Raw genomic sequence first — 27469 nt, 5'->3', positions numbered from 1 at the left:
CCTGCTCGCTCCCTGTGCTCCACCACAGAAGTTCACAACCAGAAGAAAACCCATTTTACAGATAGGGAAACTGAGGCTTGGAAAAGCCAACAATTTACTGAAGGTCTGACAGCCCCGTTGGAACCCGGGGATTCCCCAACCCGGGGCATTCTCCCCGCCACGCCCCGTCCCGGCTGGGACAGTTTCCAGCCTCCTCGCCCTGCCCCGGCCTCCAGAAGCCCCGCCCCAATAGCACAGCCTCGAGGTTCGGAAAGGGCTGTTAACTCTTTGCTCCCCGGAGCACTCCTTGGCCTCGAGGGCGGGGTGAATTTGGAGGGGGTACTGGAGAGTGGGCAGAAAGGGAACGATTTTGCGCTCAGTACGGATTCGCCTTGGTCCCCCGGGATGACACGCTTTGACCCCAAAAGCCCAGGCGCCGCGCCTCACCTGCAGCAGCTTCTCCGTTCGCAAACTCACTTCCTGCTTCCGGCTCCCCCATTCATTGGGGCTCTGCGAACCCCGCCCCCCTTGGCCAACTGCCTGGCCTCGGGGTCCGGATGGGCGTCAGTACCAGCCAATAGACGCGCCAAGACGAGCTTCTCGGCTCGCCCGCTCCCGCCCCCAGGCGCTACGGGGTGGCGCGCGGATTGGCCCTGCGGGCTCGGCCTTTTGTCAGCAGGCCGCACACGCGCCGGACCGGGTACCGCTGTGCCCGGCCTGGCCGCGGCCTAGTCCCGGCAGACGGGACTGACGAGGTCACCAAGCCCAGGCCGAGACGGCGCGGGTGTCAGGGACTTGGGAATCCCCCTCCCCCAGTCCCGATCCCGCTTTCCTTTGGGGTTTCACCTCAGAGGACCCGACATCACTCTTGCAGGTGGGAACCTACACAATAGGAGTAATGTGGCTCCACCTTCCTCTCGGGACTCGGGACCTGGGGGTGGAGACTTGGAAGTTGCAAAGCTCTCGGTGCCGGGAATCGGGGCTACGGTTGAGTGGGATCGGGCCAGGGCTGAGGTGGTCCCACCCGTGTAGGGGCGCGGAGAAACGCCTCGACTGCTTCACTGTACCACCACCCACCCGCCACGGGCCTGGAAGGAGCCGCTAAACATTCCCGAGCCTCAGTTTCCTTAGCACAAACAGGCTGGCAGTTTCCTGGTGCTTGCCAGATGCCTGATGGATGAGAAAGCCTCCTGCGGCCCCGAAAGGGAGTCCAGAGCAGAGGCGGGCCCGCGGTCCACTTTTACAGGTCTGGACGGACTCACGGGACCACGGTCTGGGTGGGGCATGCGGAAGGGCCTAGGCCAAATGGGGAGTAGTGGTGAGGGCCCAGGGTCAGACTAGGGGGTGGAGTGAGGCTGTCTGGGAGTCTTGGCTTTATGAACCGGAAAACCAGGCTAATAATTGAATCCAATCCAAGGGATATTGTAAGTTGTGATGTGTTGACTGCAGTGCCGCTCCCTACAGTTGCGCAGGGTGAGGGGCGTTTGGGTACTGAAATCCCGCACGGTCTCCTTGCTACGCCCGTGTCTAGGCCAGACAGCCTCTGCTTACCATAGACATCAGTTTCTCATCCACAAAGGTGCCCAAGGCCCTGCTTGACACAACAGTGTTACAAGCTGTTAGCTTTGATGATTACTTGTTATATGGGGGAGTTCAACAAGTTGGTCGGTGTCCTTAGGAAAGTCACCCCTCTTCTTTCCTGTGCCTCCGTTTTCATTGTCTTTAAAATGGGTATAAAGTTGGCTGACAGGTGAAGTTGAAATGTGCACAGGTAAGGGAGGTAGTGCTGCCCACTCCCAGCAGGGGGCAGCTCAGGCAAGGAAAAGATCCCAGTGCTCTCAGGACCCCCCAACCAGCTACGTGATCACATTTTTATGATCACAGATAAAATGAGCATGTACTGAGGTCCCTTGCTAGCAGTTTGGCATGGAGGACCTCATTTAATTCTTGCAAAAATCCTGAGGTATCATCACTTTACCCATTGTACAGATAGGGAAACTGAGGCTAAGAGGTTCGCCGACTCCTATAACACCACACAGTTCAGGTGTCCCTGGCCCCAACATAGAGATACACACACACAGTCACTCACATGGAGCAGTCTATCACTGGAGTCATAACTCCCCAGCCTTGGCTCTTCCCCATGGGAATGCAAAAGGGGTCGGTGAGGAGCAACAGTTACGAATCAACTGTGTTACAGGTGCTCTCCGTATATTCACAACCACCTGGCGAGGTAGTGACTGTTATCCCCTTTAGCACTGAGGAAACTGAGGCTCTAACAGCTGGCAAAGGCAGAGCTGGGACAAGACCAGGGCTGTCTGACCCCCTCCACCAATACCTCTGAATCCTCCCTATCATCTACTGTGGTGCCCTTTGCTGGTCTTTCCTCCTAGGGTCTGAGGTTCCCCACTGGAAATGGGATCAGAATGTTCCCCTGCCTGGTTCCCAACAGGGTCAGAAGAGAGAACTTGGAAGAGTTGGATTTTGAGTGCTTTGTGTGTTGTGTGTATGTTGAGGGGAGAGAAGTTGGAATGCTCCCACACCTCCTGCAGCATCCCCACCCTCCCCTTCACCCCCACTGCAGCAGTGCCATGCTCTGGAAGCAAGAATCTGATCACACCCTCCTCCTTCTCTCATCACATTTGGGTGCCCTCTGTCTTCTCAATAGCCCAGGTCTGATCTCCCTGGCCGCAACCAGCTGTGTGGCCTTGGTCAGGTCCATCCCTCCCCTTGGAATCTGTACTTCCCTAGGCTCTGTCATCTATTGGGGACGATGCCCAGGTCAGGCCTATACTCAGAGCCTTCTTCTCTTCATCTCCAGAACAGCCGTCTACCTGTCTTCCTGGCTCACTCCCTGCAGGAATGGTCTGGGGCAACCCCAGCAACACGCCCACCTGTGGCCAGGATGAATAGGAATCCAGTTCAGGCTTGGCTTCCATGGCAATCAAGGCCCACCAGGCCCCAGCAACCTTCCCTACCCCCCATTCCTTTTTGCTGCCCCCCTCCACACCAGGCATGTTCCCTGCCACACCATGCTGTTCCCCTCACCTGGGCTGCCCTCCCAACTCCTCTCTGCCTCTGGAGATGCTCTGCCATTCAAGACTTGGCTCAGGCTCCAGGTCCTCCCTGGGCCTTCTAGAGCCCCTGGTTCTCACTCCTCTGAACACTTCCAGCCTGGCTAATAGCCCACTGCATCCTGGCCTGGGGTACAGGTGGCCAGCACAGGTGTGGGGGCCAGCTTCCAACACAAGCACGGGTAGGTCCCTCTGCAGACCATGGGCTGCGAGAGGCCCGGCCTTGCCCACTGCAGGGGCCCTGCGCAGGGCTGGGCACGAAGCAGGTGGGTGTCCACCAATCTAGTATCCAAAACCCTGCTTGGTTCACCCCCACCTCTGTTGAAGGAAAGCAACACTGTGATGGAGAGGAGCAGCTGTGGATTCAAATCCTGGCTTGGCCACTTTCTAGTTGTGTGACTTGGTGCATCTGCCCTCAACTCCTCAGAGACAAAAATGGCAACACCTCCCTTCTTGGGTTACTATGAGGATTAAATAACAAAACCTCCAAGAAGCAGAGCCCGGTGTCTGGAGAGTGCTCAATGGATGTAGTTATTATTATCATCATCAGCACAGTGCGGGGCACATGGTGGGCATTCAGGGATGATGGCCCTTGTGTCACAGCCGACACTCTTGACCAGTGAGTCCTCTCTCCTCCCTTTGTTGACTCCTGACCGTCCACAAATGAGGTTCAGAATCCTCCATCCAGCATCTTCCCTGGTCACATGGTCCCAACCTTTTGCTCCACCCCCTTCTCTGTTCCCCCCGCAGTCCATGCTCCAGCCATCCTGACTCTGTCCCTGGATTTCTGGCTTACTGACACCTGAGCCTGTGCACAGGCCCTCCCTTCTGTATAGATCACGCTTCCCATCTTGTGGACTCGCTTCCCATCTTGTGGACTCGGAGGGTTCCGAGCAGCCGTCGAGGCTGAGCTCCTATGACACCTCCTCCGTGAAGCCTCCCTCACTTTTCCATTACCAGTGAGGCCTGCCACAGCCCGATTTGTACTCTGATCCTGGCACGCATGAAGCCGTGTTGCCATTTGTTAACAGTCTGTCCTCCACTAGACTGTGAACTCCACCAGGCGGGGAACCAGGTCTGATTGCCTCTGTGTCCCCAGATACCACTTAGCACAGAGTCGAGCCCATAGTGGCTATCAGCAAGTGCTAGGCCCAGCCTGCCACCCACCCACCACTCACTTGGGGGCTGGAGGCATTGCACGCATGCGGGGCATGTGGGACTTGTGGGGGCAGCTGAGCAGCGAGGTTTATAGAGGAACCCAGGGCGGCAGCAGGAAGGATGAAGGATGAGTGTCTGAAACTGGGTTGGCAGGCTCAGGGCATAGCCAGCCTAAGCTGGGGGTCAAAGGCCCCTGGCCCCTTCACTCCCCCAGGGGCACACAGTGTCGGCGGCACGATGTGGGATGCCCCAGGAAGGGCAAGGCCATGGGGCTGGGCTTTCCTCCATCGACCCAGGACAGAGCTGGTGCTGAAGGCCCCATCAGCATGACTGGGGTGGAGATCTTGGGGACCTCCTTGGGGGGCCACAGTTGGGGGGAAGGGCACAGCCCATCCAACATGTCCATCTGGTGTGGCTGTGCCAGCAGGGAGTGTCCCACATGCAGAGCTCCCTCTGGGCTGCAGGAGGTGGGGACCTGGGTGGGCAGGTGGGCACAGCAGCAGGGGGCCCCAGGGAGCCTAATCCAGCGGGCCCTGGAAAATGAGGCGGACGCAGCCATGCTCGCCAGTAAGCCAGGCCCCGCAAAAGGGGCAGGCGGCATGGAAAGCATGGGTGCCGTGGGGCAGTGGTGTCTGGGCCCAGTAGCGGGCAGTCTTCTCAGAGCAGACGTGGCCGCAAGGTGCAAAGGCATGGCTAGGCGGCCCAGGGTCCAGGCAGAGGCCGGCCTCCTGGCCAAGCCATAGAGGCACATAAGGCCCCACAAGGCGGCAGAGAGGACATTCGCGCTCCTGGGGGCCCCGCTCCCGCCGGCAGCCCCAGCCGTGGTAGCCGTGGACGTGCCCGCAGCGGACGTAGACCCAGGGCTGCTGTTTGTCGGGCGCTGTGCGGCCACGGGCTGGGCTGGGGAAGGCCAGAGTGCTGAGGCCCACGGGGCACTGGGGCCGCGCTGCATTTGCCTCCTGCCGCTGGGCCTCCAGTTGCTTCAGTGTGGGAGCCCGCAGCAGCCCCGCCGGTGTGCGCCACAGCAGTGTGGCCCCACACAGGTCGATGAGAGAGCCGTCCTGCAGCACGTTGGACTCGTTTTCCACCTGCCAGAGGCAGTAGAAGGGCCTTACTGCCCAAGAGGCCCCTGCTGAGCCACGGGTCCATCCCACGGAGCCTCCCTGGAGAGGACACCCTGGGGGGCAGGGCAGAGGAGCAAGGCAGGCTAGGAGGCCAAGTGGGCAGGCAGGTGCATCCCAGGCACATGCTGATCCCCCCTCCCAGCGGGGCATGGGCCTTGGTTTCCCCATCTGTCTAATCAGGAAGTCTGACCCAGACAGGGTTTTTCTAAAATAAGATGTTTTCTGAAGTGCCCTCCTCCTGACAGAGGCAGGAAAGGCCTCTAATGAGGAATGCTGGGTACTTAGCTCAAAGCTAATGGGGAATGCTGGGTACTTAGCCCAAAGCAGCTGTCCCAGTAGTTACAGTTAAAAGCAAAAACTCAGGAGCTAGGCTGCCCAGGCTGAATTCTGGCCTCACCGTTGACTAACTGTGTCCCTTGTCGAGTAACTTAACCTCTCTCCATCTCAGTTTCCTCATCAAGATGGACTGCACCTTCTGGCATCTCAAGTGGTTCTTGTGAAGATTAAATGAATCCATCAGGCCGGGCGCGGTGGCTCACACCTGTAATCCCAGCACTTTGGGAGGCCGAGACGAGCACATCACCTGAGGTCAGGAGTTCCAGACCAGCCTGGCCAACATGGTGAAACCCCATCTCTACTAAAAATACAAAAAGTTAGCCAGGTGTGGTGGCTCATGCTTGTAGTCCCAGCTACGTGGGAGGCTGAGGCAGGCGAATCACTTGAACCCAGGAGGCGGAGGTTGCAGTGAGCCAAGATTGTGCCATTGCACTCCAGCCTGGGGGATAGAGTGAGACTCCATCTCAAAAAAATAAATAAAAAAAAAAAAAATGGATCAATCAGTTTAAAAACTTAGAACAGTGCGTGGCAAATAGTGCTCAAGAAGAGTAGGCTTGTGAAACATTCACATGCATCGTTTTAACGAACAATGCTTCCCCAGACCTCCCCACAGAGTTGATGCTCTGGAAAGAAAAGCCAGGCTTTTCTCTGAGGTTTTGCATCTCCTTGGCCAATGTGCTCATGCCAGAGAAGAGCAGTGCATGGCCAGTTTGAGGAGCACGGCCATGTGACCTTGGACAGCCCCTGCCTCTCTCTAGGACTCACTCCCGGCTGCTAACCTCAGCTCTCTGATCTGTACCACAAGGAGCTGCCACTAACACCTGTGTCAGAACTACTGTAAGGACCCTTTCCTCCTGGGAGAGGAGAACAGTGCTAAACCTGTCTGAACGTGATAGACATGCTACAAACTGCCAACCCTTTAGGCTATAAACTGCTCACACATGGGCCAAGTGTCACTCTCATAAGAAGGTGTGATTTTTTTTAAGCTGCCAGCAGCCTTGAAGCCACCTGGGACTGCACAGTATGTTTGTGTGTGCCTTGATCGCATCACCCCCTGGACCTCCAGTGGTATGCATGCTATGCTTGGGGACCCTGGTCTGTCTGCCTGTCTGTGGGACAAGTGGCTCATGCTAAGAACTCCCTGGGCCTGGGATTCCCTGATATGGAGCCTGTTGGGGCTCCCTGGGGCAGAAGGACTGGAGATCATCTCCTGGCTTGGGCAGGGGGATGGGCAGCTTGTGAGGGCCTGGCAAGGATAGGGGTGGGGAATGGAGCAGGCCACCTACCAGCTTGCCCCGCTGCTGGGCTGAGCGGCTGTCCCGCAATGTGTACACATTCCCACAGACCGAGATCTCCCGCCAGACACCCGGGGCTGAGTCCTCGGAGAAGCCGCCTGCCGGGTGCATCACCAGGACTCCATTAGTGGTCAGTCCATCCATCAGGCCATCTGGGGTCCGCCATTTGGCCGCTCGCTCCTGGGACCACATGAGGAATCAGATCACATCCCCCAGGGGCCCCCCAGCAGGCCATGTGCCAGAGGCACTGCCCCCCCTACCCTCAAGTTCAGAGGCGGCCCAGAGAGGACTGGCATTGAAGCTGCATGACTTGAGCGTCTCTCTGGGCCTCACTTTGCTCATCAGTTAGGTGGGGTTGCTAACTGCCAGGACCACCATTTGGATTACTGTGGGCTGGTTCATCACCTCAAGATGCTGCACCTCCCAAGCCTACCCCTTGCTTCACAGATGAAGAGTTGGTCCCTTCCTAGGGCTCACTCACTCCAAGGAAGATGTTGCTAGAGGCATCGAAGCCAGCGGCATAGATGCGGGCAGTATAGGGTGGCCGGCGGTCACAGAGGATGCGGCAGGCATAGCGAGAGATGGTGCTCTGGGCAGAAGGGCCCTCGGCAGCCCCTCCTCCAGGGGACGTGTCTGTTACCACGAAGTCAATCATGTTCTCTGTGGAGCGGCCGATCTGTGAGGACAGGGAGAGCAAGCAGGGACTGTATGTACATAGGGGACTCTCATGGGCCTTCCCTCCCAGAGTACCAGCAGCTGCTCTGTATGCAAGGTCACCAAAAAAGGAGGCTGCCAGGCCCTGGAGAAGGGGCAGCACCAACTCCATAGGCCCTCTAGGCTCCCAGGTGGGGTCTCCAAGTCCAAGAAGCCATGGCCTGGAGCAGCTTCTCCTTCTCTGTTGCCCCCACAGCACTAGGGATCGCCCCATTCAATAAATACAAGTTGATTTGCTGATATAATTATAAGAGGGTGCTCAAATGTTAGCAGTAGATAGTGACTTCTAAGTAACTATTTGCTATATGCCAGCCACCATGCTAAACATTTTATATGCAATGCCTAAGTTAATCTTCCCATGGGGTGGGTACTATTATGGGCCTCATTTTACAGATGAGTAAACCAAGGCCCAGAGAACTTAAGTGATGCTTCCCCAAAGTCACCCAGTGGTAAGTGATGGAGCCAAAATCTGAACCCAGGCATTAGGCCTCTCACACCTGAACTCCTGAGCTGTGTGACCTCCCACAGTCTAGGAGTCTTGAGTTTGATCCTTGATATAGCCACTGACTTGCTGTGTGACTCTGCAGTCAACAGCCCACACTGGGACATCCTGCTTCCTCGTCTGGAGAGAAGCAGCTTTCCCATGGCCTCCCAGCCTGTAGCCTCACCTGAAATGCTTGCAGAGCCTAGAGGCCTGGTGGCCAGGAGGTGTGTGGAGAGGCCTGAGCATACCTGGAACATGTCTGTGTCGCTATCATGTGTATACTCCACTATGACCGAGTGGCTCCGAGACAGTGTATACGAGATGCTGTGCTGACCACGGTTACTCAGTGCCTGGTGGGGAGAAAAAAGTCACTTGCCAGGGTGTGCAGCCATGATAAGTGTATGCCTTGAGCAAGCACCTGGAGCTCAAGGCCCAGCAGCCACTCCCTGGGAAGGGGGCAGCTCCATCCTTCTCAGAGGGTGGACAGTGCAGCAGATGTTTCACATGATTTAAGCCCTACAGTCACCCTAAGGATGGGGTTATCAGGCTGGGCGCGGTGGCTCACGCCTGTAATCCCAGCATTTTGGGAGGCTGAGGTGGGCGGATCACTTGAGGTCAGGAGTTCAAGACTGGCCTGGCCAACATAGTGAAATCCCGTCTCTACTAAAAATACAAAAAAAAAAAAAAAAAAAATTAGCTGGGTGTGGTGGTGCACGCCTGTAGTCCCAGCTACTCGGGAGGCTGAGGCAGGAGAATGGCTTGAACCCGGGAGGCAGAGCTTGCAGTGAGCTGAGATTGCACCACTGTACTCCAGCCTGGGTGACAGAACGAGATTCCGTTTCAAAAATAAAAAGAATGGGGTTATTGTTCCATTTTAGAGTTGAAGAAACTGCAGGTCAGAGAGAAACTGGCCTAAAGGCACACAGCTGGAAATATCAGAGGCTGAATTCTAACCCAAATCCTCTAAAGTCAAAGGTTTTTCCTTTACCATTGCAGTATGACTGTCACCTCCCACTCTCTGAACCTTGGCTGCCTCTAAAATGGTGCAGCTCATTTCCACCCATTTCCATTTCCATTGGATGGAAATAAGCAGCACCATCTTAGAGGCAGCCAAGGTTCAGAGAGGTCCAGTGGTTAAGGCAACATTTTGCAAACTGTAAAGAACTGCGCACACTGCAAAGGATTTTTCATCACCATTCTCGGATGGCCCAATAAGCAGTGAGTGATGACACAAAGTGGGCTCCCCTGTTAAGGTGTGGGGGCTGTGGGCAGGTAGGACCTGGAAGGCCGAAGACCTGGGCCTTGGGCAGGAAGGGCAGGACCTCAGGTCTATGGGTCAGTTGCTTGCCTTGGAGACGAGCGGCGTGGAGATGTGGTGCATGACGTCTGGCTTCACCCCGTTGGCGTGCGGCCGGCGGCTCAGTGCCAGGCGGCTTCGCCGGCGGCCCTTGTCCCCACTTGCCAGACACCCATTGTAGCTGTAGATGTCGGGGGTTAAGAAGAAGGGGTTGCAAGAGGAGAGAGAGAAAGAGAGAAAGTGAACCCCTGATGAGACTTGGAGGAAACTGCCAACTTCTAGGCAGATCCTACCTTAATAAACAAGCTCTACAAGCACCTGAAACTAGAAGACCCTACAATAACAAATTGGTACCTTGGGGAGTGGGAGGGGGGTGTCAGAGCAGTTTCAAAAGCACTTTCATTCAGTTAACCAAGTATTTCCTGGACACTTGAGCCATGCCTGGATGGGTGCTGTGCACTGGGGCGGTAGAGGTGATGCACCACGGGTCAGTTGTGGGCCCTCAGTGGAGGGGTTCCTCAGCTTCTCCAGGAACCTAGGTGCCACCTGCCACACCCAGGCACAAGCCAAGGATGCCATAAGCCTAGAGGAAGAAAAGGGAATTCTCGCCCTAGGATCAGGTTTCTGGGAGAGGGAACACCTCTACTGGGTTTTGAAGAACTAGAAAGGGTTCACCTGTAGTAAGCTGTCACTTATCACACCACTACTCAAAACCAAAATGGAAGGAAAAAATGACACACAATGCCAGTACCTCCATATGTCCATACATGTCAAATTTCCACCTGCCTTTCCAGCTCTTGTCTGGAGGGGATGGCTGTGAGAGGCACAGAGGGGGTGAGGCATAGCTCTCATCGCTGCCATGGGCTGCTGCCTCTGTGTTCCCGGCCTTCATGTTATCAATCACCTAATGGAATCTGTGCAGTGGCCTGCCAGGCAAGTGGCTTTCTGCCCATCTTACAAATGAGAGAAATCAAGGCTCAGGGAGGTAATGTGACTTGCCTCTGGCTAGTAGGTGAAAATGTCCAGATTTGAGCCCAGTCTCTCTGACTCCAGAAGCCCCTCTAGATGGAGGCTCACCCTAAGCAAAGGGCCCAAGGCTGGCAGGGTCTGATGAGATCAGGGAATGGTGGCTTTGGTGGTGAAGTATGTGGGGGAGATGACACTGGTGGGAGGGCTCTGAACTCCAGGCTGAGGACATTATTCAATAACCAGTGGGGTGCCAGGAAGGTCTGGGAACAGGAAGTGACAGGACAAAGAGCTGCCAAATACAGACAAGGCCACTTGAATCAGAATCTTGTAGTGAGTTTGTTAAAATCCAGATGAGGCCGGGCGCAGTGGCTCACACCTGTAATCCCAGCACTTTGGGAGACCGAGGCAGGCAGATCACTTGAGGTCAGGAGTTCAAGACCAGCCTGGCCAACATAATAAAACCCCGTCTCTACTGAAAATACAAAAACTAGCCAGGCATGCTGGTGGGTGCCTGTAATCCCAGCTACTCAGGAGGCTGAGGCAGGAAAATCACTTGAACCCAGGAGGTGGAGGTTGCAGTGAACTGATATCGTGCCACTGTACTCCAGCCTGGGTGACAGAGCAAGACTCTGTCTCAAAAAAAAAAAAAAAAAAAAAACAGATTCCCTGGTCCCACCCACTGCGACTGTGATTCTGTAGGCTTGGAGAGGGCCTGTCAATGTGTATTTTCAGTGCCCTCCAGCCAGCTCTGATATGCAGCCAGTGTGGACTCTGCTCCGCAAGGGGGCTGACAGGAGGGTCCATACCCATGGGTCTGCAGCCTCCCACATTAGTGGCCTTGCCTTGGGCTGGAAAGCCAGTCCTGCCTTTGGGATATGAAGCAGCTGCTTTTCCAAGGCAGCTTCTCCCAAGGGAGACATCACTTTTGCCCTTGTGAGCTCTTCTCACACATGGGGGGCAGGTCTTGAGGTGGGACAGTTCAGGACACAGGCTTGGGACACAGATGGGCCTGGCTTAAATCTGGCTCTTCCACTTATCACATGACCTCTGTAAAATGGAGCTAATTTTTTAGGACCTACCTCGCAGGTTCATTTTGAGAACTAAATGAGACAAAGCATTTAAAAGCGCTTGGCACAGAGTTTGGCATATTTATAGGAAGCCCTTGATAAGTGTTCACTATTACTGCTTTTTTTTTTTTTAAAGCATGTGTCAACAAACAGCCATTAAAAAAAAATCTTAATGATAATATAGCTTATCAAATAGTTTCTTTAGGACTGATGGCAAAGAGAGGCCAAAAGGAGATCTAGATGGGGGAGGAGGAAGAGGGTCTGTCCCTGGGGAAAGATCTGAGTGGATGGTGCAGGGATCCTGGTCAGGCGAAGACCAGGAAGGGATGAGGTTGGCCAGGCCGCCAGATCACGTTGCTTCCTCTCTCCTGGCCTTGGCTTTCTCATCTGTAGTGTGAGGGTCAGCTGTGGCTTAGTGAAAGCGCACTAGACCTAGAGTAAGAAAGACCTGGGTCCAAATCCCAGCCCTGCCACTTACCAGCTGTGTGCCCTTGGGCCAGTCACTTCCCCTCTCTGAGCCTCGGTTTCCTCACCTCCTTCCTCACAGCATCTTTGTGAAGATTGAAATGAAATAATGTCCATGAAAGGGCTTGGCACAGGCCTGCCTCCCAGAACACTCGATATGTGCTAGGCGCTGTTCTATGTACTTTACAGAAATCACCTCATTCATTTCTTCCGACAACCCTCTGAGGAAGGGATTATTATCATCCCCATTTGCAAAACAGGGGAAACGGAGGCACAGGGAAGTTCAGCAACTTGCAGAGGCAGGATTTGAACCAAGCAGTTTTGCTGGAGAACCAGAGTTCTTCACCCCACACCACACACACTAAGTGCTTTAGGAAAGGCAGCTGGTGTTAACGTTTTTCTCATCTGATCAGGAAGTTGGGTGGTTAGAGTTGTCACAGTACTTTGTGAAAAATGGGAAGATAAAATAATAATTATGAATTGAGGTGGGTTTGGTCAATTTTGTCTTTCAGCTAGGAAGGTGAGGAGGGACGAACAGCAGAAGGCCCTATGTGGGGGGAGGAGGGGTCGGGGCCCTTGTTCTGGCTGCGTTGGGTGGGTGTCTGGTGCTTCACCCCTTCTAGGCCAGGGATGCTCACCCCAGGACGATGAGTTCACCATACTTGATGGGCTCCTCGCCTGGCTGCGCATCTTCACCGGGAGAGGAGAGAATGCAAGAGCCCTTGTTCCCCCGGTGCTGGAGGTCTGAGGTTCGGGGGGACCCCACTTCAGGGTTTCCTTCCAGCACCATTCTGGGCAGAGTGGGAGAGAAAAGAGCTTTGTAGGTTCCCACCCCAGCCCGGCTCAATTACAGCTGCAGCCTGCTGCAGGGCCGCCTAGGCTAAGGCAAGGGTGACCTTTCACCGCCTCTACTGCTATGGCAACCACTTCCCCTCTGCCTCCTCAAAACTGCCCGAGGTTGCTGGGATACCAGGGAGGGGTGGCACAGTGAAGAGAGTCAGGATATTCAGTGGTGCCAGAGAGATGGACCAACTTGGGGTGGCCAGAGGCTGCTTTTTGGCCAAGATCCCAGTCTGGGATGTGCTTCAAAGCGGGGCACCCAATGAGTTGGGGGCCGTTACCCCTCATCTCAGACTCAGTTCCTGCTTATAGCTCTTAGCCTCTGGACCTCTGATTTAGCCTCTCTGACAGGTTCTTTGAATCCACCTGTCCATCCGAATCTTTCTTGCCCCTTTGAGGTCTAGGCCTCTGTCTGTCCATCTGCTTTCTCAATGACTCTCTGTCCTCCCAGCCGCTGTCCTTTTCGCCGTCTCTCTCCCCCCATTCCCCGTCTCTGCCTGTCTGCCCGCCTCCGCCTCACCATCTGCCTCAGTCTCCCCATCTCGGCCTCCCCCTGCGGGTAGGCCAATAGACTCCTCCTGGGTGCGCGCTCTTCCCTCCCTCCCTCCCTCAGGTGTCTGTCTGCGTCCCCAGCCGCCCGGGTCTCAGGAGGCCTGCGGAGGCGGCGCTCCCCGCTCGAGCTCGGGCTGCAGCACAGCCGTCTCCCGCAGGCAGCCCGTTTGGAAAACATCCCCGCGCCAGAGGGACCGCGCCGGGGCAGGCCCGCGCCCTGCGCCCCGGGCGGGCAGAACGAGAACCGCGGCCCAGCACCTACGCAGGTCCACACCCGGCGGCCCCTCCGCACAACACGCGCGCGTGCACGGCCCCGCACGCCCCGGGCCCGGACGGCGCAGAGACCACCCGCACCCGCGACCGCAGGGACGCGCGGGGGCGCAGCAGCCACCGGCGCCCGCCCTCGGACCCACTCCCTCCACCACCCCCAGACACGCAAACACGCCCCCCGCGCCCGCCGGGGCCCGCCCGGCGCAGCCCCCGCCCCCTCCGCCCCGGCGGCCTCACCTGGCCACGCTCCGGGCCCCGCTGGGCGCCGCTCCCTCCCCGCCTAGCCCCTGCTCGGCCCCGGGCCGCTGCGGCGGGATGGGCCCGGCCCGCGGCGGCTTCGCGCTGCCTCGTCACGGGGACACCCGGGGCCGGGGGAGGGGGATGAGCGCGAACAGCCACGCTCCGCCCCCTGTCCGGAGGCCCCGCCCCATTTTCCCCGCCCCTAGGAGAGCCCCGCCTCGCTCCAGACTCCGCCTCTTGCGGCGGTGCTCAGCCTTCGTAGGCGGAGCTCCGCCCCTTCGCAGGAGACCACGCCCTTCCCCTGGTACCGCCCTCTGACCAGGGAAGCCCCGCTCTCCACTCTGTCTGAGGGACTCCCTTGCCCCTCCTAGCCGGCTCAGGACTCCCCCGTAGTCTACACGACCCCTCCCCCATTTCAGACTCCCCAAACTCCGCCTCCATTTCCGGGGACTCCGGGGTTCTCCCAGAGACACGGGCGCCCCTCCCCACCGTCGGTCAGGGCCCTCACACGGCGCTGGAGGCCCCTTCCCTAGCCTTAGGCCCGGGACTACCCACCCCCAGCTCCGACACCCCGCCTACCATCTGGGGACGCCACGCAATTAGAGGAGAGGAGGAAAATGCTAAAGGCAAAGGGGGTGTGCGGCAGCGGTGGAGGCCGGGGAAAGCAGCTGCAGTTGACCAGAGTCGCAGACCCGTCTTCCAGCCCAGCTCGGGCACCCCCCATTCCCCTCCCCTCAGTCCCCTCCCCTCCGCCAGGATGCACACACCCCCCGCTGTGCTGCAAAGGAAAGAGACTTTTGGGGGAGCACAGCCCCTTCTGGGCCTGGGGCTTGCGAGAGATCTATCAGTCTACGTTAGGCGCTGTGCGCTGTGCTTTGAGCAAATTAAACCCTTTACTTTAATCCTGGGAGGCAGGCACGATAGTTGCCCATTTTACAGATGAGGAAATAGATTTACAAAAGTGACTTGCTTGTTGTAGTTTGCTAGAAACGGGCCAAGAGTGAATCTCAGCTGTATGAGTGGCTTCAGTCTCAACTCCTAACTTCGTACCTTGTCGTTCTGACTAGGGATGGAGCCTAAGAGGTGCAGAAAAGAAACCTTGTCTGCATCAGGTAAGGTCCCTATTGCTCAGTACTCTTGGTCTGGAACTATAAAGGCTGGATTATAGTTCCAGATCAAGTCTTTGGTCTTGTGGGGGGCGGCGGGGGTGTTTAATGAGAAAATCAAGGAAGACTGCACAGAGGAGGTGGCTTTTGACTTCCATTATGAAGGATGCATGTTTAGTTTGCCTAAACATTCCTGAGAGGGAGCCGCTGCCACTCCCACCCCCACAAACTTGTTGCACCTGAAGTTCCCCATCTACCAGACTCCCCTGGGGCCCTACTACATCCACCCCGCTAACTCCTCCACCTAAAAATAGCCAAAGATACCAACTGCTTTGCCAACTGTTCTGGGGCCCAGCGGCTAGATGAAACAAGAAAGCAGCCGACGGCACATCCTTTAGGGGAAAAGACACTCGTTAGTCACAGAGAATCTCCCTGCGAGACTTCCACCAAGCAGGCCACCACCAGACCGCTGGGCTGCTGGCTGCAGGTCACACAAACCCTGTGACACAGGATAGCTGCCCTCACTGATGCCACCAGAGGCGTCCATTGTGCTGGGTGTGCACGGGGACCCTGGGACAGCCTCACTCCCTTGTGTACCCCCAGCTTTTAATGCATTGCCTGCCAGAGCAGGTCCTCAGTGAATATATACTGAATCCCTGTTATAATCCCCAATTTACACACCAGGAAGCTGAGGCTCAGGCAGAAGAAGAAACTTGCCCCAGGTCACAAGCCAGGCAGATGCGGAGCTGATGCTTCACAGGAGCCCCAGTGCTTCCACCTGACACTGGACTGCATGGAGGAAGGTCTGAGAGGGATCACCAAGACTCACTGGAGGAGGAGGCAGGGATTTCTCCTGGGGCAGTACTGGGATTGGAGCTGCATGGTGGCACAGCCAGACCATCAGGCCTCAGGGAGGCTGAGGTGGGCCCGACACCAGGATTGCCCAAGTAAGGGAGAGGAAGGGAGAGTTAGGACACCAGTAGCAGATGCCTAAGTTCCAACCTTGGCTTCTGGCTCTAAATCCAGCGCTCTGCTCCAAGAACTCCAGCTTCTTAATCTCACTAAGCTTCAGTTTCCTTATGTGTAAAATGGGAATAATAATGATACTTACTTGTGGTGAATAGGATTTTGCAGTATTGCTTTGAAATTCCTTTGTCAACCCTCCCTTTTCTCTCTTCAATCTAGATCTTGTCCCTGTTGGTTCAAAGAAAGGAATAAAATAAAAACTTTATTTCTTTTTAAAAAATTTTTATTATTATTATACTTTAAGTTTTAGGGTACATGTGCACAACGTGCAGGTTTGTTACATATGTATACATGTGCCATGTTGGTGTGCTGCACCCATTAACTCGTCATTTAGCATTAGGTATATCTCCTAATGCTATCCCTCCCCCCTCCTCCCACCCTACAACAGTTCCCGGTGTGTGATGTTCCCCTTCCTGTATCCATGTGTTCTCATTGTTCAATTCCCATCTATGAGTGAGAAAATGTGGTGTTTGGTTTTTTGTCCTTGGGATAGTTTGCTGAGAATGATGGTTTCCAGCTTCATCCATGTCCCTACAAAGGACATGAACTCATCATTTTTTATGGCTGCATAGTATTCCATGGTGTATATGTGCCACATTTTCTTAACCCAGTCTATCATTGTTGGACATTTGGATTGGTTCCAAGTTTTGCTATTGTGAATATTGCCGTAATAAACATACGTGTGCCTGTGTCTTTATAGCAGCATGATTTATAATCCTTTGGGTATATACCCAGTAAAGGGATGGCTGGGCCAAATGGTATTTCTAGTTCTAGATCCCCCTTTTTTTTTCTTTTTTTTTTTGAGACGGAGTCTCGCTCTGTCACCTAGGCTGGAGTACAATGGCACAATCTCGGCTCACTGCAAGCTCCACCTCCCAGGTTCACGCCATTCTTCTGCCTCAGCCTCCTGAGTAGCTGGGACTACAGGCACCCGCCACCACGCCCGGCTAATTTTTGTATTTTTAGTAGAAACGGGGTTTCACTGTGTTAGCCAGGATGGTCTCGATCTCCTGACCTTGTGATCCACCCGCCTCTGCCTCCCAAAGTGCTGGGATTACAGGTGTGAGCCACCACGCCCAGCCGAAACTTTATTTCTTTAATTCTTGGGTTCTAATGCCTGAAGGGGAGAGGCTTGGAATAGTTTGGAAAAGTAGTTGTATATCTAGTTGAGAAAACATGTGGAAAAAACAAAACAGGGCTGGGCGCAGTGGCTCACCCCAATGCTTTGGGAGGCCAAGGCAGGAGGATCGCTTGAGGCTAGGAGTTTGAGACGAGCCTGGGCAACATAGTAAGACCCTGTCTCTACAAAATTAAAAAAATTAGCTGGGCATGGTGGTGCCTGCCTGTAGTCCCAGCTACGCAAGAGGTTGGGTCAGGAGAATCATTTGAGCCCAGGAGATCGAGACTGCAGTGAGCTATGATCACATCACTGCACTCCAGCCTGGGCAACAGAGTAAAATCCTGTCTCTAAAAAAAATTAAGAAGAAGAGAAAAAAACAACAGCGGCACATTCTTTCTGGGCTGGGAGATTTGGAGAGGAGAAGGAAGAGCTAAGATGCTAGGTTCTGCCCTTGAGGCCATGCCAGACGGGGAGGGTGGGGTTGGGAAAAGACAGATCCCTCACATGGATTTGGGGATCCAGAGCAGAGGCGACCTGGGCTTCAGTTCTCGGTCTCTAGCTTTAGAGGAAAGCCCTTGAAGCAAGGCCTGAGAATAATAATCCATGGCTCTTGGTCTCTTAGTTCTACTTCCTGAGTCATCTTTCATTTTCCATAAAAGGTAGTCTGTGTTTGCAGCTGAGCAATTTTCTTGGCCTGCATCCTGTCTATAGAAGTTGAGGGTTCGAATGCCTCTTTTCCATTTCTGTTGTCTCTGTCCTTTACAGTCCAAGTTGTCAGTGTTTCTGCCAATACAATTCTCTTAAAAACTTTGTAGATTTCTATGGACCTTATTCACTTCATTAGACTATGCCCACAAATCTCTTTGAGATAAGCCCCCCTACCTTGGGCTCATGCTGATAGACAAATCCTTTAACGTTTCTAGAAGCCCTTATTGTTTGAATGGTTCTATTGCCTTAGACCTGAAGTCTTAGGGAATTTACAGGCATACTCTTGGCCTCTTGGCTTCAACTTTATACCATGTTTTTCTGATGTGATCTTTTTCCAGAAGCCATTTCTTAATTTTAGCATTGTTTTTGGCTGGAGAGGCTGGGAATTTTCTTCTTCTTCTTTGTTTGTTTGTTTGTTTGTTTGTTTTTGAGACGAAGTTTTGCTCTTGTTGCCCAGGCTGGAGTATAATGGTGTGATGTCGGCTCACTGCAACCTCCACCTCCTGGGTTCAAGTGATTCTCCTGCCTCAGCCTCCCAAGTAGCTGAGATTATAGGCATGCATCACCACTCCTGGCTAATTTTGTATTTTTAGTAGAGATGGGGTTTCACCTTGTTGGTCAGGCTGGTCTTGAAGCCCTGACCTCAGATGATCCACCTGCACAGCCTCCCAAAATGCTGGGATTACAGGCATGAGCCATTGCACCTGGCTGAGGCTGGGAATTTTCAAAATCATCAAATTCTAACTATTTTTGGTTTAACAGAGCTCCTGTCAGTTTATAACTTGCCTCTCACCTCTCATGTTTTACTCTAAGCAGGAAGAAGAAATAAGGTACTACCTGTAACATTTTGCCTGGAAATCTCCTTAGCTAGATCACATATTTCATTAGGCACATCTTCTACCTTTTTCTTCTTTCTTCCCTTCCCTTCCCCTCCCCTTCCCCTTCCCCTTTCCCTTTCCCTTCCTCTTCCCCTTCCCCTCCCCTCCCACTCCTCCTCCCCCTCCCCCCCTTCCCCTTCCTCTCCCACTTCTCCTCCCCCTCCCCTTCCCTTCCCTTCCCCCTCCCTTCCCCTCCCCCTCCCCCTCACCTCCCCTCCCCTTCCCCCTTCCCCTTCCCCTCCACCTCCCCTTCCCCCACCTTCCCTTCCCCTCCCTTCCTTTTCTTTCCTTGCCTTTTGTCAGAGTCTTGTTCTGTTGCCCAGGCTGAAGTGCAATGGTGCATTACTTGCAGTCTTGAGCTCCTGAGCTCAAGCAATCCTCCTGCTTCAGCCTCTGCAGTATCTGGGACTACAGGCACATGCTACCATGCCCAGCTTAGTTTATTTCTATTTAAAAACATTTTTTAGAGATAGAGTCTAGCTATGTTGCCCAGGCCGTTCTGAAACTCCTAGTGATCCTCCAGCCTCAGCCTTCTGAGTTGTCGAGATTGCAGGTAGGAGCTACCATACCAATCTACACATTATGAAGGATGACAATGTTGCTAAATTACCTGCCACTATACAACAAGGATCTCCTTCCCTTGAGATCCAATAATATTTTCCCACTTTCCTTTCAGCTTTCACTATCAGCCTTCTCTAAGGCCATCAGTCTTCTTAAAGTAGTCCCATGATCCCTCACTCCTGGTATTCACACCTTTATGTCAACCCCTTCCCTTGAATGTGGGTGGGCAGGACCTATGACTTTCTTCTAACCAACAGTATATGGCAAAGGTGATGGGTTGTGCCTGATTACATGCACATAGTGATGTTATTATGTTATATAAGTTTGTAGCACCTGTCTTGCTGGGGTCTCTCTCACTCCTTGCTGGCTTTAAAAAAGCAAGCTGCCATTTTGTGCACTTCCCATATGGGGAGGCCCATGTATCAGGGACCAAGAGTGATCTCTAAGAGCTGAGAATGGTTTGCAGCCAGCAGCCAGAAGAAGGAAAAACAAAAAACAAAAAAAACCCCTCAGTCCTGGAGCTGCAATTGAATCTGCCAACAAAAGTGGATTCTGGGCTGGGCGTGGTGGCTCACACCTGTAATCCCAACACTTTGGGAGGCTGAGGTGTGTGGATCACCTGAGGTCAGGAGTTCAAGACCAACCTGGCCAAAATGGTGAAACCCCGTCTCTACTAAAAATACAAAAATTAGACAGGTGTAGTGGTGCACTCCTGTAATCCCAGCCACTAGGGAGGCTGAGGCAGGCGAATTGCTTGAACCCAGGAGGTGGAGGTTGCAGTGAGCCGAGATCGTGCCACTGCCCTCCAGCCTGGGCAACAGAGTGAGACTTTGTCTCAAAAAAAAAAAAAAAAGAGGATTCTTCCCCAGTTGAGTCTCAGATGAGACCACAGCCCTAGCAGACTCCTTGATTGAAGTCATGTGACACCCTATGCTGAGGACTCTGCATAGCCATGCCTGGACTCCTGATCCCACAGAAACCGAAGTAATAAATGTGTGTTGTTTTAAGCTGCTGTGTTTGTGGTATATTGGTATACAGCAGTGGATGACTAATACAAAGGCTTTCAGACTTTTGCTAACACTATACTTAAAGTCTTTCTAGCCTCTGCTCACTACTCCCACATTTTTAGGTATTTTTTATTGTCCTCACTCCTGGCATTAAATCTTTTTTTTTTTTTTTTTTTTTGGCTGGGCACGGTGGCTGACGCCTGTAATCTCAGCACTTTGGGAGTGAAAGTGAAACACAGTGAAACCCCGTCTCTACTACAAATACAAAAAAATTAGCCGGGTGTGGTGGCGGGTACCCGTAGTCACAGCTACTCGGGAGGCTGAGGCAGGAGAATGGTGTGAACCCAGGAGGTGGAGCTTGCAGTGAGCCGAGATAGCGCCACTGCACTCCAGCCTGGGCGACAGAGCGAGACCCTGGCTCAAAAAAAAAATTTTTTTTTTTTTTGAGCCAGGGTCTCGCTCTGTCGCCCAGGCTGGAGTGCAGTGGCATGGTCATGGCTCGCTGTAGCCTCAAACTCTTGGGATCAAGCAATCATCCTACCTCAGCCTCCTGATTAGCTGGGACCACAGGAGCATGCCACTGTGCCTGGCTAATTTTTATTTTTATGTTTTGTAGAGGCAGAGTTTCACTATGTTGCTCAGGCTGGTCTTGAACTCCTGGGCTCAAGTAATTCTCCTGCCTCAGCCTTCCAAAGGGCTAGGATTACAGGTGTGAGCCACTGTGCCCAGCTGGCACCAAATCTGTCTTAGTTATTGCTGAGTAGCAAATTATCCCAATCTAAGCAGCTTAAAAGAGTAAGTGTTTAATCTCATACAGTTTCTAGGAATCAGGAACTTGAAAGCAGTTTAGCTGAGTGTTATGAGCAGTTCCATGCAAACCTACCCCCAAAGTCCAAGAAAGCTGAGAGGCTGAAGAAAGAGACTGACAAATCCAGTTTCTCAGAAAGAAACATTTAATGACTTAGAAACAGAAGTGATGTCTTAGGCGGCTGCAAGATAATGGATCCCTGCACCCACACTCCAGAAGGTATCCTTTCTCTTTTAGGGTAAAACATGTGCAGCTGGTCATGTCTTCAGACTTCTTTTTGCCAAGATCCATGACCACTGGCGGGGTTTAGATAAGCATCTTTGTGAGGGGCTTTCTATGCTAGAAGGTGTTGTTTAAAGAGCTTACTGCAGAGCACCTTGGTATGTGGGGGTCAAACATCAGTCACCACAAGAGTTTCACTTCCAGATGGTGTCATATTTGCCATGAAATACACTGTTTTCCTATGCTGGGACCTGAGTTCTGGCTCAAGTGTCTCATGGGGTTGCAGTTAAGAAGTCAATTGGGACTTTAGTCATAAGAAAGCTTGAGGGCCGGGTGATCTACTTCCCGGAGGCTCACTCATATGCCTGGAAAGTGAGCACTGGATGTTGGCAGGAAGCCTGGGTTCTTCTTCATGTGGACCTCTCTGGAGGACAGCTTGAATGTTCTTACAACACCAACACGGCAGCTGGATTCTCCCAAACAAGTGACCCAAGAGTCTAAGACAAAAGCCACAGTGAGGCTGAGCAGTGGCTCATGCCTGTAATCCCAGCAGCTTTGGGAGGTCGAGGTGGGAGGATTGCTTGAGTCCAGGAGTTTAAGAACAGCCTGAGCAACAATAGTGAGACCTCGTGATATAGTTTGGATATATGTCCCTGTTCAAATTTCATGTTGAAATGTAATCCCCAATGTTGGAGATGGGGCCTGGTGGGAGATGATTGGTGGGGCAGTTCCTCATTAATGGTTTAGCACCATCCCTTTGGTGCTGTGCTTGTGATAGTGAATGAATTCTCATGAGATCTGGGGTTAAGTGTGTGGCACTTCACTCTCTCTTGCTCCTGCTGGCCATGTGACATGCCTGCTCCCCCTTCACCTTCCACCATGATTGTAAATTTCCTGAGGCCTCCCCAGAAGCTGAGCAGATACCAGCATCATGCTTCTGGTATAGTTGGCAGAACTGTGAGCCAATTAAACCTCTTTCCTTTATAAATTACCTAGTCTCAGGTATTTCTTTCTTTTTTTTTTTGAGACAGAGTCTCCTTCTGTCACTCAGGCTGGAGTGCAGTGGTGTGATCTCGGCTCACTGCAGCCTCCACCTCCCAGTTCAAGCGATTCTCCTGCCTCAGCCTCCAAAGTAGCTGGGATTTACAGATGTCTACCACCACGCCCGGCTAATTTTTGTATTTTTAGTAGAGATGGGATTTCACCATGTTGGCCAAGCTTGTCTTGAACTCCTGACCTCATGTGATCTGCCCATCTCGGCCTCCCAAAGTGCTGGGATTATAGGCATGAGCCACCACGCCTGGCCATCAGGTATTTCTTTATAGCAATCTGAGATTGGCCTAACGTGCCTTATCTCTATGAAAAATTAAAATATTAGTCAGATGTGGTTGCACATACCTGTAATCCCAGCTACGCTGGAGGCTGAGGCAAGAGGATTGCTTGAACCTGGAAGGTAGAGGGTACAGTGAGCTATGATCGCATCAGCCTAGACGGAAGAGTGAGACCGTGTCTCAAAAAAAAAAAAGCCACAATGTCACACAGTGTCACTTCTGCTTTATTCTATCAATCAGAACAATAACATGCCCACCAGATTCAAGGGGAGGAACTTAGACCCCAACCTTGATGAGAGGAATTGTTGCTTGTGGGCCAGTTCAGGTTTTTGACTTCACAATACAAGAGAATTTGAGAGTGAGTCCAAAGTAGGAGTAAGCAAGAGAGTTTATTGCAAAGCAAAAGTACACCAGCACTTTGGGAGGCCAAGGCGGGTGGATCACGAGGTCAGGAGTTTGAGACCAGCCTGACCAACATGGCGAGACCCCGTTTCTACTAAAAATATAAAAATTAGCTGGGCGCAGTGGGGCGCACCTGTAATCCCAGCTACTCAGGAGGCTGAGGCAGGAGAATTACTTGAACCCAGGAGGTGGAGGTTGCAGTGAGCCGAGATTGCACCAGTGCACTCCAGCCTAGGTGACAGAGTGAGATTTCGTCTCAAAATAAAATAAATAAATAAATAAATAAATAAATAAATAATAAAGAGAAATTACACTCTGACAGCTGATCAGAACTGGCTGCCCAAAGGTGAGACAGCACCAACTGACACTGGGGAGACTTTCTGTATGAGAGTCTTACATGATTATTCATAAAGGGGGGAATCATTATTCATGATTATTCATGTTCTATGTGGTCCCCTGCATGCACATGTGCTATTATTGTGCATGCTAGTACATACATGGCATATCTCATTAGCATCTTAAATCTCCACCCAGGAGTGTGTTTTTTACTATTATAATGAGCATAGGTCAGCCCAAGGACACTAAACAAGGGTTTCTGCACTTACATGAATTTGGGGATTTTCCCTTCTACTTTTTTTTTTTTTTTTTTTTGTGACGGAGTCTCACTCTGTCGCCCAGGCTGGAGTGCAGTGGTGTGATCTTGGCTCACTGCAACCTCTATCTCCCGGGATCCACACCCGGCTAATTTTTGTATTTTTAGTAGAGATGAGGTTTCACCATATTGGTCAGGCCGGTCTCGAACTCCTGACCTCAGGTGATCCACCTGCCTCGGCCTCCCAAAGTGCTGGGATTACAGGCGTGAGACATCATGCCTGGCCCCCTTCTGCTTTTCTTTTTTTTGAGACCGAGTCTTGCTCTGTCGCCCAGGCGGGAGTGCAGTGGCGTGATCTCGGCTCACAGCACGCTCCGCCTCCCGGGTTCATGCCATTCTCCTGCCTCAGCCTCCCAAGCAGCTGGGACTACAGGTGCCCGCCACCATGCCCGGCTAATTTTTTTTTTTTTTTTGATTTTTTAGTAGAGATGGGATTTCACCGTGTTAGCCAGGATGGTCTCGATCTCCTAACCTCGTGATCTGCCCACCTCAGCCTCCCAAAGTGCTGGGATTACAGACGTAAGCCACCGTGCCCGGCCCCACTTCTGCTTTTCTACCTCATTGATGCAGGATGTTCTAACCATGAGCCCAGGATGCAGTTTGTGCATTGTTGGGTGGTTTGTTTTCTCCATCTATTTAGTAAGTTTTATTGTCCTTTAAGGGAGGCTATTACCACCCTGTCTAATCTACCTCAGAATGGAAAAGAATTCCAGCCAGGGCAACATGGCGAAACTCTGTCTACAAAAAATACAAAAAGTTAGTTGGGCATGGTGGTGCGTGCCTATAGTCCCAGTTACTTGGAAAGCTAAGGCAGGAGGATCACTTGAGCCAGGGAGGTTGAGGCTGCAGTGAGCCATGATTGCACCACTCCACTTCAGCCTGAGTGACAAAGTGAGAGCCTGTCTCACAAAAACAAAAAACCAAAAATATAGGTCTCCCTCCCTCCCCTGCTCCAGGTCAGGGGGCTATCTTTTCAGGAGGGACTGGACATCAGCATTTTTCATCCTGCCCCAGCTACCTGTTATTGAGGCTGAGTTCTGGGTGAGTGTATCTGAGATGTGGAGGTGCCCTTCTTCCACCCAGCCCCCACTGGTAAGATGGATACCCAACACTGGGCATGGCACTGCTGAGAACACTGGGGCACAATTCACTCTTACCCCACTTGTGGAGTGGGGGTTCCATTCAGAGGGTGGAGGAGGGGAGCTGAGGAGACCTGGGGCTGCTGCACTTGCCCTCCTCCAAGCACTCAGCTCCTAACGTGGGGGTGTCACTCAGAGAGTGGCACGCTATTGTTCCTGCCAGCGCCAGAGCCCTGGCTCAGAGATTTCTCTTCGGAACAGAAGTGGGTAGTAAGGCCGGGGCATGGTGGCTCACGCCTGTAATCCCAGCACTTTGGGAGGCTGAGGTGGTTGGATCACTTGAGGTCAGCAGTTCGAGACTGGCCTGGCCAACATGGTGAAACCCCATCTCTACTAAAAGTACAAAAATTAGCAGGGTATGGTGGTGCATGCCTGTAATACAAGCTACTGAGGCAGGAGAATCACTTGAACCCAGGAAGCAGAGGTTGTAGTTACCAAGATTGTGCCACTGCACTCCAGCCTCCTGGGTGACAGAGCAAGATCAAGTATTGAAAAAAAAAAAAAAAAAAAAAGTAGGTAGTAAGCGAGAGAGCTCCAGATCTTTCCCTAAAGGAACATTTGTTACAGGTTGTAGAGAAGTTTTAAGTTCAAGCCCAAGAGCACTCTCAAAATACTGGAGGTTATGGGGAAAAGCAATAGAGGGGAGATTGATGGACTTTGGAGATACAGGTTAAATTGCAGGCTGGCTAGTTTGCTGGAGAGAAACTGGGGAAAGGGAAACTGGAGAATCCTGCTAGAGTCAGAACAAATCTCAGACACTGACCTCCAGGACTGTTTCTTCAAAGGCGTCACCAGGTTTGATTGGATCCATTTGTGGAGGAGTTTATACCCCAGAGCTTTGTTGAAAATACAGTAATAGACAACTCAGCTGGCAATTACTGGAGCCTAACAGCTGGGTGTGTCAGGGAACGAGTCAGTCAAAGAGAGTCCTGCCAAAACCCTTGTTAACCCATGATGACTGGGTACCCAAGGCTGTACCCCCTGAGGAGTGACATCTAAGGCTTCACACTCTGGCAGCAAGAAGGAGGAGATAGACTTCACTAAAATAATCCCTCCGGTAACCAAATGAGCAAGTAAGGATAACGAGCCGGAGATTTGTAGCTATCATACACAAGCAACGTCAGCCTCTTGCTTGGTACCTGGGGAGCCCCCAGGAGGAGCAGGGAAGAGCAGACAGAGGAGGGGGAAGGCAGATGAGAGCGAGGAGTCTGGGCTCCCTTTTTTTTTCCCCCATCAACCAAAAGAGGAATGTCAACATTTATTTGGCACCACTGAGTTCAGAATATCCTTAGGGCTCTGTATAGGTGACAAAAGGAGTATCAGGCCATGGTCATTTCCTTAGGAAGATGCCGTATAGGAAGAGAGGGTGGAAAATCATGAGGGCATTCGTCAGCCTCCGGTACTTTACTGCTCAAGTTTCAGGAGCTGTTTGTCAAGTTTTGAGGTGTTTTCTTGATGCATCATCAGAAACTGGCCACACAAGTGAAAGACAGGAATGTCAAATTTATACCTTTCATACCAGGCAGAGTTTTCTGGAAGTGTGACGTTCACTTCCTGTAAAATAAACCTGTTATTATAAGGCTTGAGTACTTCCTTGGCTTCACCACAAAGGGGGCGTGGGTCCTTTGTGAATAAGGTCAGCACGGGCAGAGTTGTCTTAGAGACGGAGCAGTTTATCAAGAAGAGTCCAAGGGAGGACCTGGCAAGTTGCATGCTATTTCCTTGAAACCAGAGCATCTTAATTCCGATCCAGATGATTTCTCCCCTTCGAAATAATTGCAAGCAAGGTTAAAACTGTATTCAGGAACTATTCCAGCTGGCTTTTGGCTTTCTCTGATGTATACTCCTGAGCTTCACGCCGCCAACATCTCCGCTTCTGCCCCACACCCAGGCTGGGCTCCCTTTGACCTTTGATTGGTGACATGGAGAGTTAGGGACCCAGAACTGCCTGCAAGTAGTTCATACCCCACCCCTGCCATTGCCCACATTCAACCTGTCACAAAGTCCTGCCTACTATGTCCCCACAGCTCCCATCAACCTTGCGATCCCCTCTGCAACTGTCCAGAGAGGCAGGGCTGAGATCTAGGTTCTGCCTCTCCTGACACACAGACAGACAACTCTCCCTAGCTGTGACCTTGGGCAAGTCTCTTCACCTCTCTGAGCCTTGGTTTTCTCAACTATGAAATAAAAATAAAGATAGGCCGGGAGTGGTGGCTCATGCCTGTAATCCCAGCACTTTGGGAGGCTGAGGCGGGTGGATCACGAGATCAGGAGTTTGAGACCAGCCTGGCCAATATGGTGAAACCCCATCTCTACTAAAAATACAAAAAATTAGCTGGGCGTGGTGGCGGGCACCTGTAATCCCAGCTACTCAGGAGGCTGAGGCAGGAGAATTGCTTGAACCTGGGAGGCAGAGGTTGCAGTGAGCTGAGATCACACCATTGCACTCCAGCCTGGGTGACAGAATGAGACTCCATTTCATAAATAAATAAATAAATAAATAAATAAATAGGCCAGGCGCGGTGGCTCATGCCTGTAATCCCAACACTTTGGGAGGCCAAGGTGGGCAGATCACAAGGTCAAGAGATCAAGACCATCATGGTGAAACCCCATCTCTACTAAAAATACAAAAATTAGCTGGGGGTGGT

General features: G+C 52.6%; 3 protein-coding genes and 1 long non-coding RNA gene across 11 annotated transcripts in view; 1 reads left to right on the top strand and 3 right to left on the bottom strand.

Annotated features, from left to right (window-relative positions):
* DPP3 (dipeptidyl peptidase 3) overlaps window positions 1-870 on the bottom strand; it is a 29684-nt gene extending 28814 nt beyond the window's left edge. For 2 of the 6 annotated variants that reach the window (XM_063783119.1, XM_063783120.1), the window contains exon 1: window positions 427-563. In XM_063783119.1, coding sequence (XP_063639189.1) covers window positions 427-478 — 52 coding nt within the window. In that variant the 5' untranslated portion in view covers window positions 479-563. Of the gene's footprint in view, window positions 1-426 lie in introns of all 6 variants that reach the window. The other 4 variants (XM_016921303.4, XM_024347269.3, XM_016921300.4 and 1 more) reach the window with 4 other exon arrangements.
* Window positions 714-7922, top strand: LOC107967123 (uncharacterized). Its single transcript, XR_001707372.4, has 2 exons — window positions 714-853; window positions 5781-7922. It is a non-coding gene; the product is annotated as an uncharacterized LOC107967123 (long non-coding RNA).
* On the bottom strand, window positions 3557-14463 carry PELI3 (pellino E3 ubiquitin protein ligase family member 3). 3 transcript variants are annotated; one of them, XM_016921304.3, is made up of 8 exons: window positions 14441-14463; window positions 12598-12750; window positions 11973-12044; window positions 9510-9639; window positions 8410-8511; window positions 7445-7639; window positions 6955-7143; window positions 3557-5296 (listed from the first exon to the last, which is right to left on the bottom strand). In XM_016921304.3, exons 2-8 carry the CDS (start codon window positions 12747-12749, stop codon window positions 4727-4729), a joined length of 1410 nt encoding a protein of 469 aa, XP_016776793.1. In that variant the 5' UTR covers window position 12750; window positions 14441-14463; the 3' UTR covers window positions 3557-4726. The 3 variants fall into 3 exon arrangements, with proteins under 3 accessions (XP_016776793.1, XP_001172024.1, XP_003951985.1); XM_001172024.6 differs by lacking the exon at window positions 14441-14463 and adding an exon at window positions 13859-13988; XM_003951936.5 differs by lacking the exons at window positions 11973-12044; window positions 14441-14463 and adding an exon at window positions 13859-13988.
* An 11668-nt stretch (window positions 14464-26131) lies between these two features.
* On the bottom strand, window positions 26132-26760 carry LOC100610222 (glutaredoxin-like protein C5orf63 homolog). The gene has a single exon (XM_054661423.1). The coding sequence runs from the start codon at window positions 26556-26558 to the stop codon at window positions 26226-26228; it is 333 nt and encodes a 110-aa protein (XP_054517398.1). The 5' UTR covers window positions 26559-26760; the 3' UTR covers window positions 26132-26225.
* Between the last annotated feature and the right edge of the window lie 709 nt (window positions 26761-27469).

The sequence above is a fragment of the Pan troglodytes genome, chromosome 9, assembly GCF_028858775.2.
Source record: "Pan troglodytes isolate AG18354 chromosome 9, NHGRI_mPanTro3-v2.0_pri, whole genome shotgun sequence".
NCBI lineage: Eukaryota > Metazoa > Chordata > Mammalia > Primates > Hominidae > Pan > Pan troglodytes.
Note: the sequence above shows the minus strand (reverse complement) of the source record. Positions and strands in the feature narration are given on the sequence as shown.

Bases quoted from the DNA above. Each gene is read 5' to 3' on its own strand.
- PELI3 (XM_016921304.3), bottom strand. From the start codon at position 12,749: ATGGTGCTGGAAGGAAACCCTGAAGTGGGGTCCCCCCGAACCTCAGAC. The intron at 9,640-11,972 runs GTAAGTGGCAGG...CGACATCTACAG, and splicing joins GGCCCAAGGGCACACAGCTG to CTACAATGGGTGTCTGGCAA. The intron at 7,640-8,409 runs GTATGCTCAGGC...CTGTCCTCACAG, and splicing joins GCGACACAGACATGTTCCAG to ATCGGCCGCTCCACAGAGAA.
- LOC100610222 (XM_054661423.1), bottom strand. From the start codon at position 26,558: ATGCTCTGGTTTCAAGGAAATAGCATGCAACTTGCCAGGTCCTCCCTT.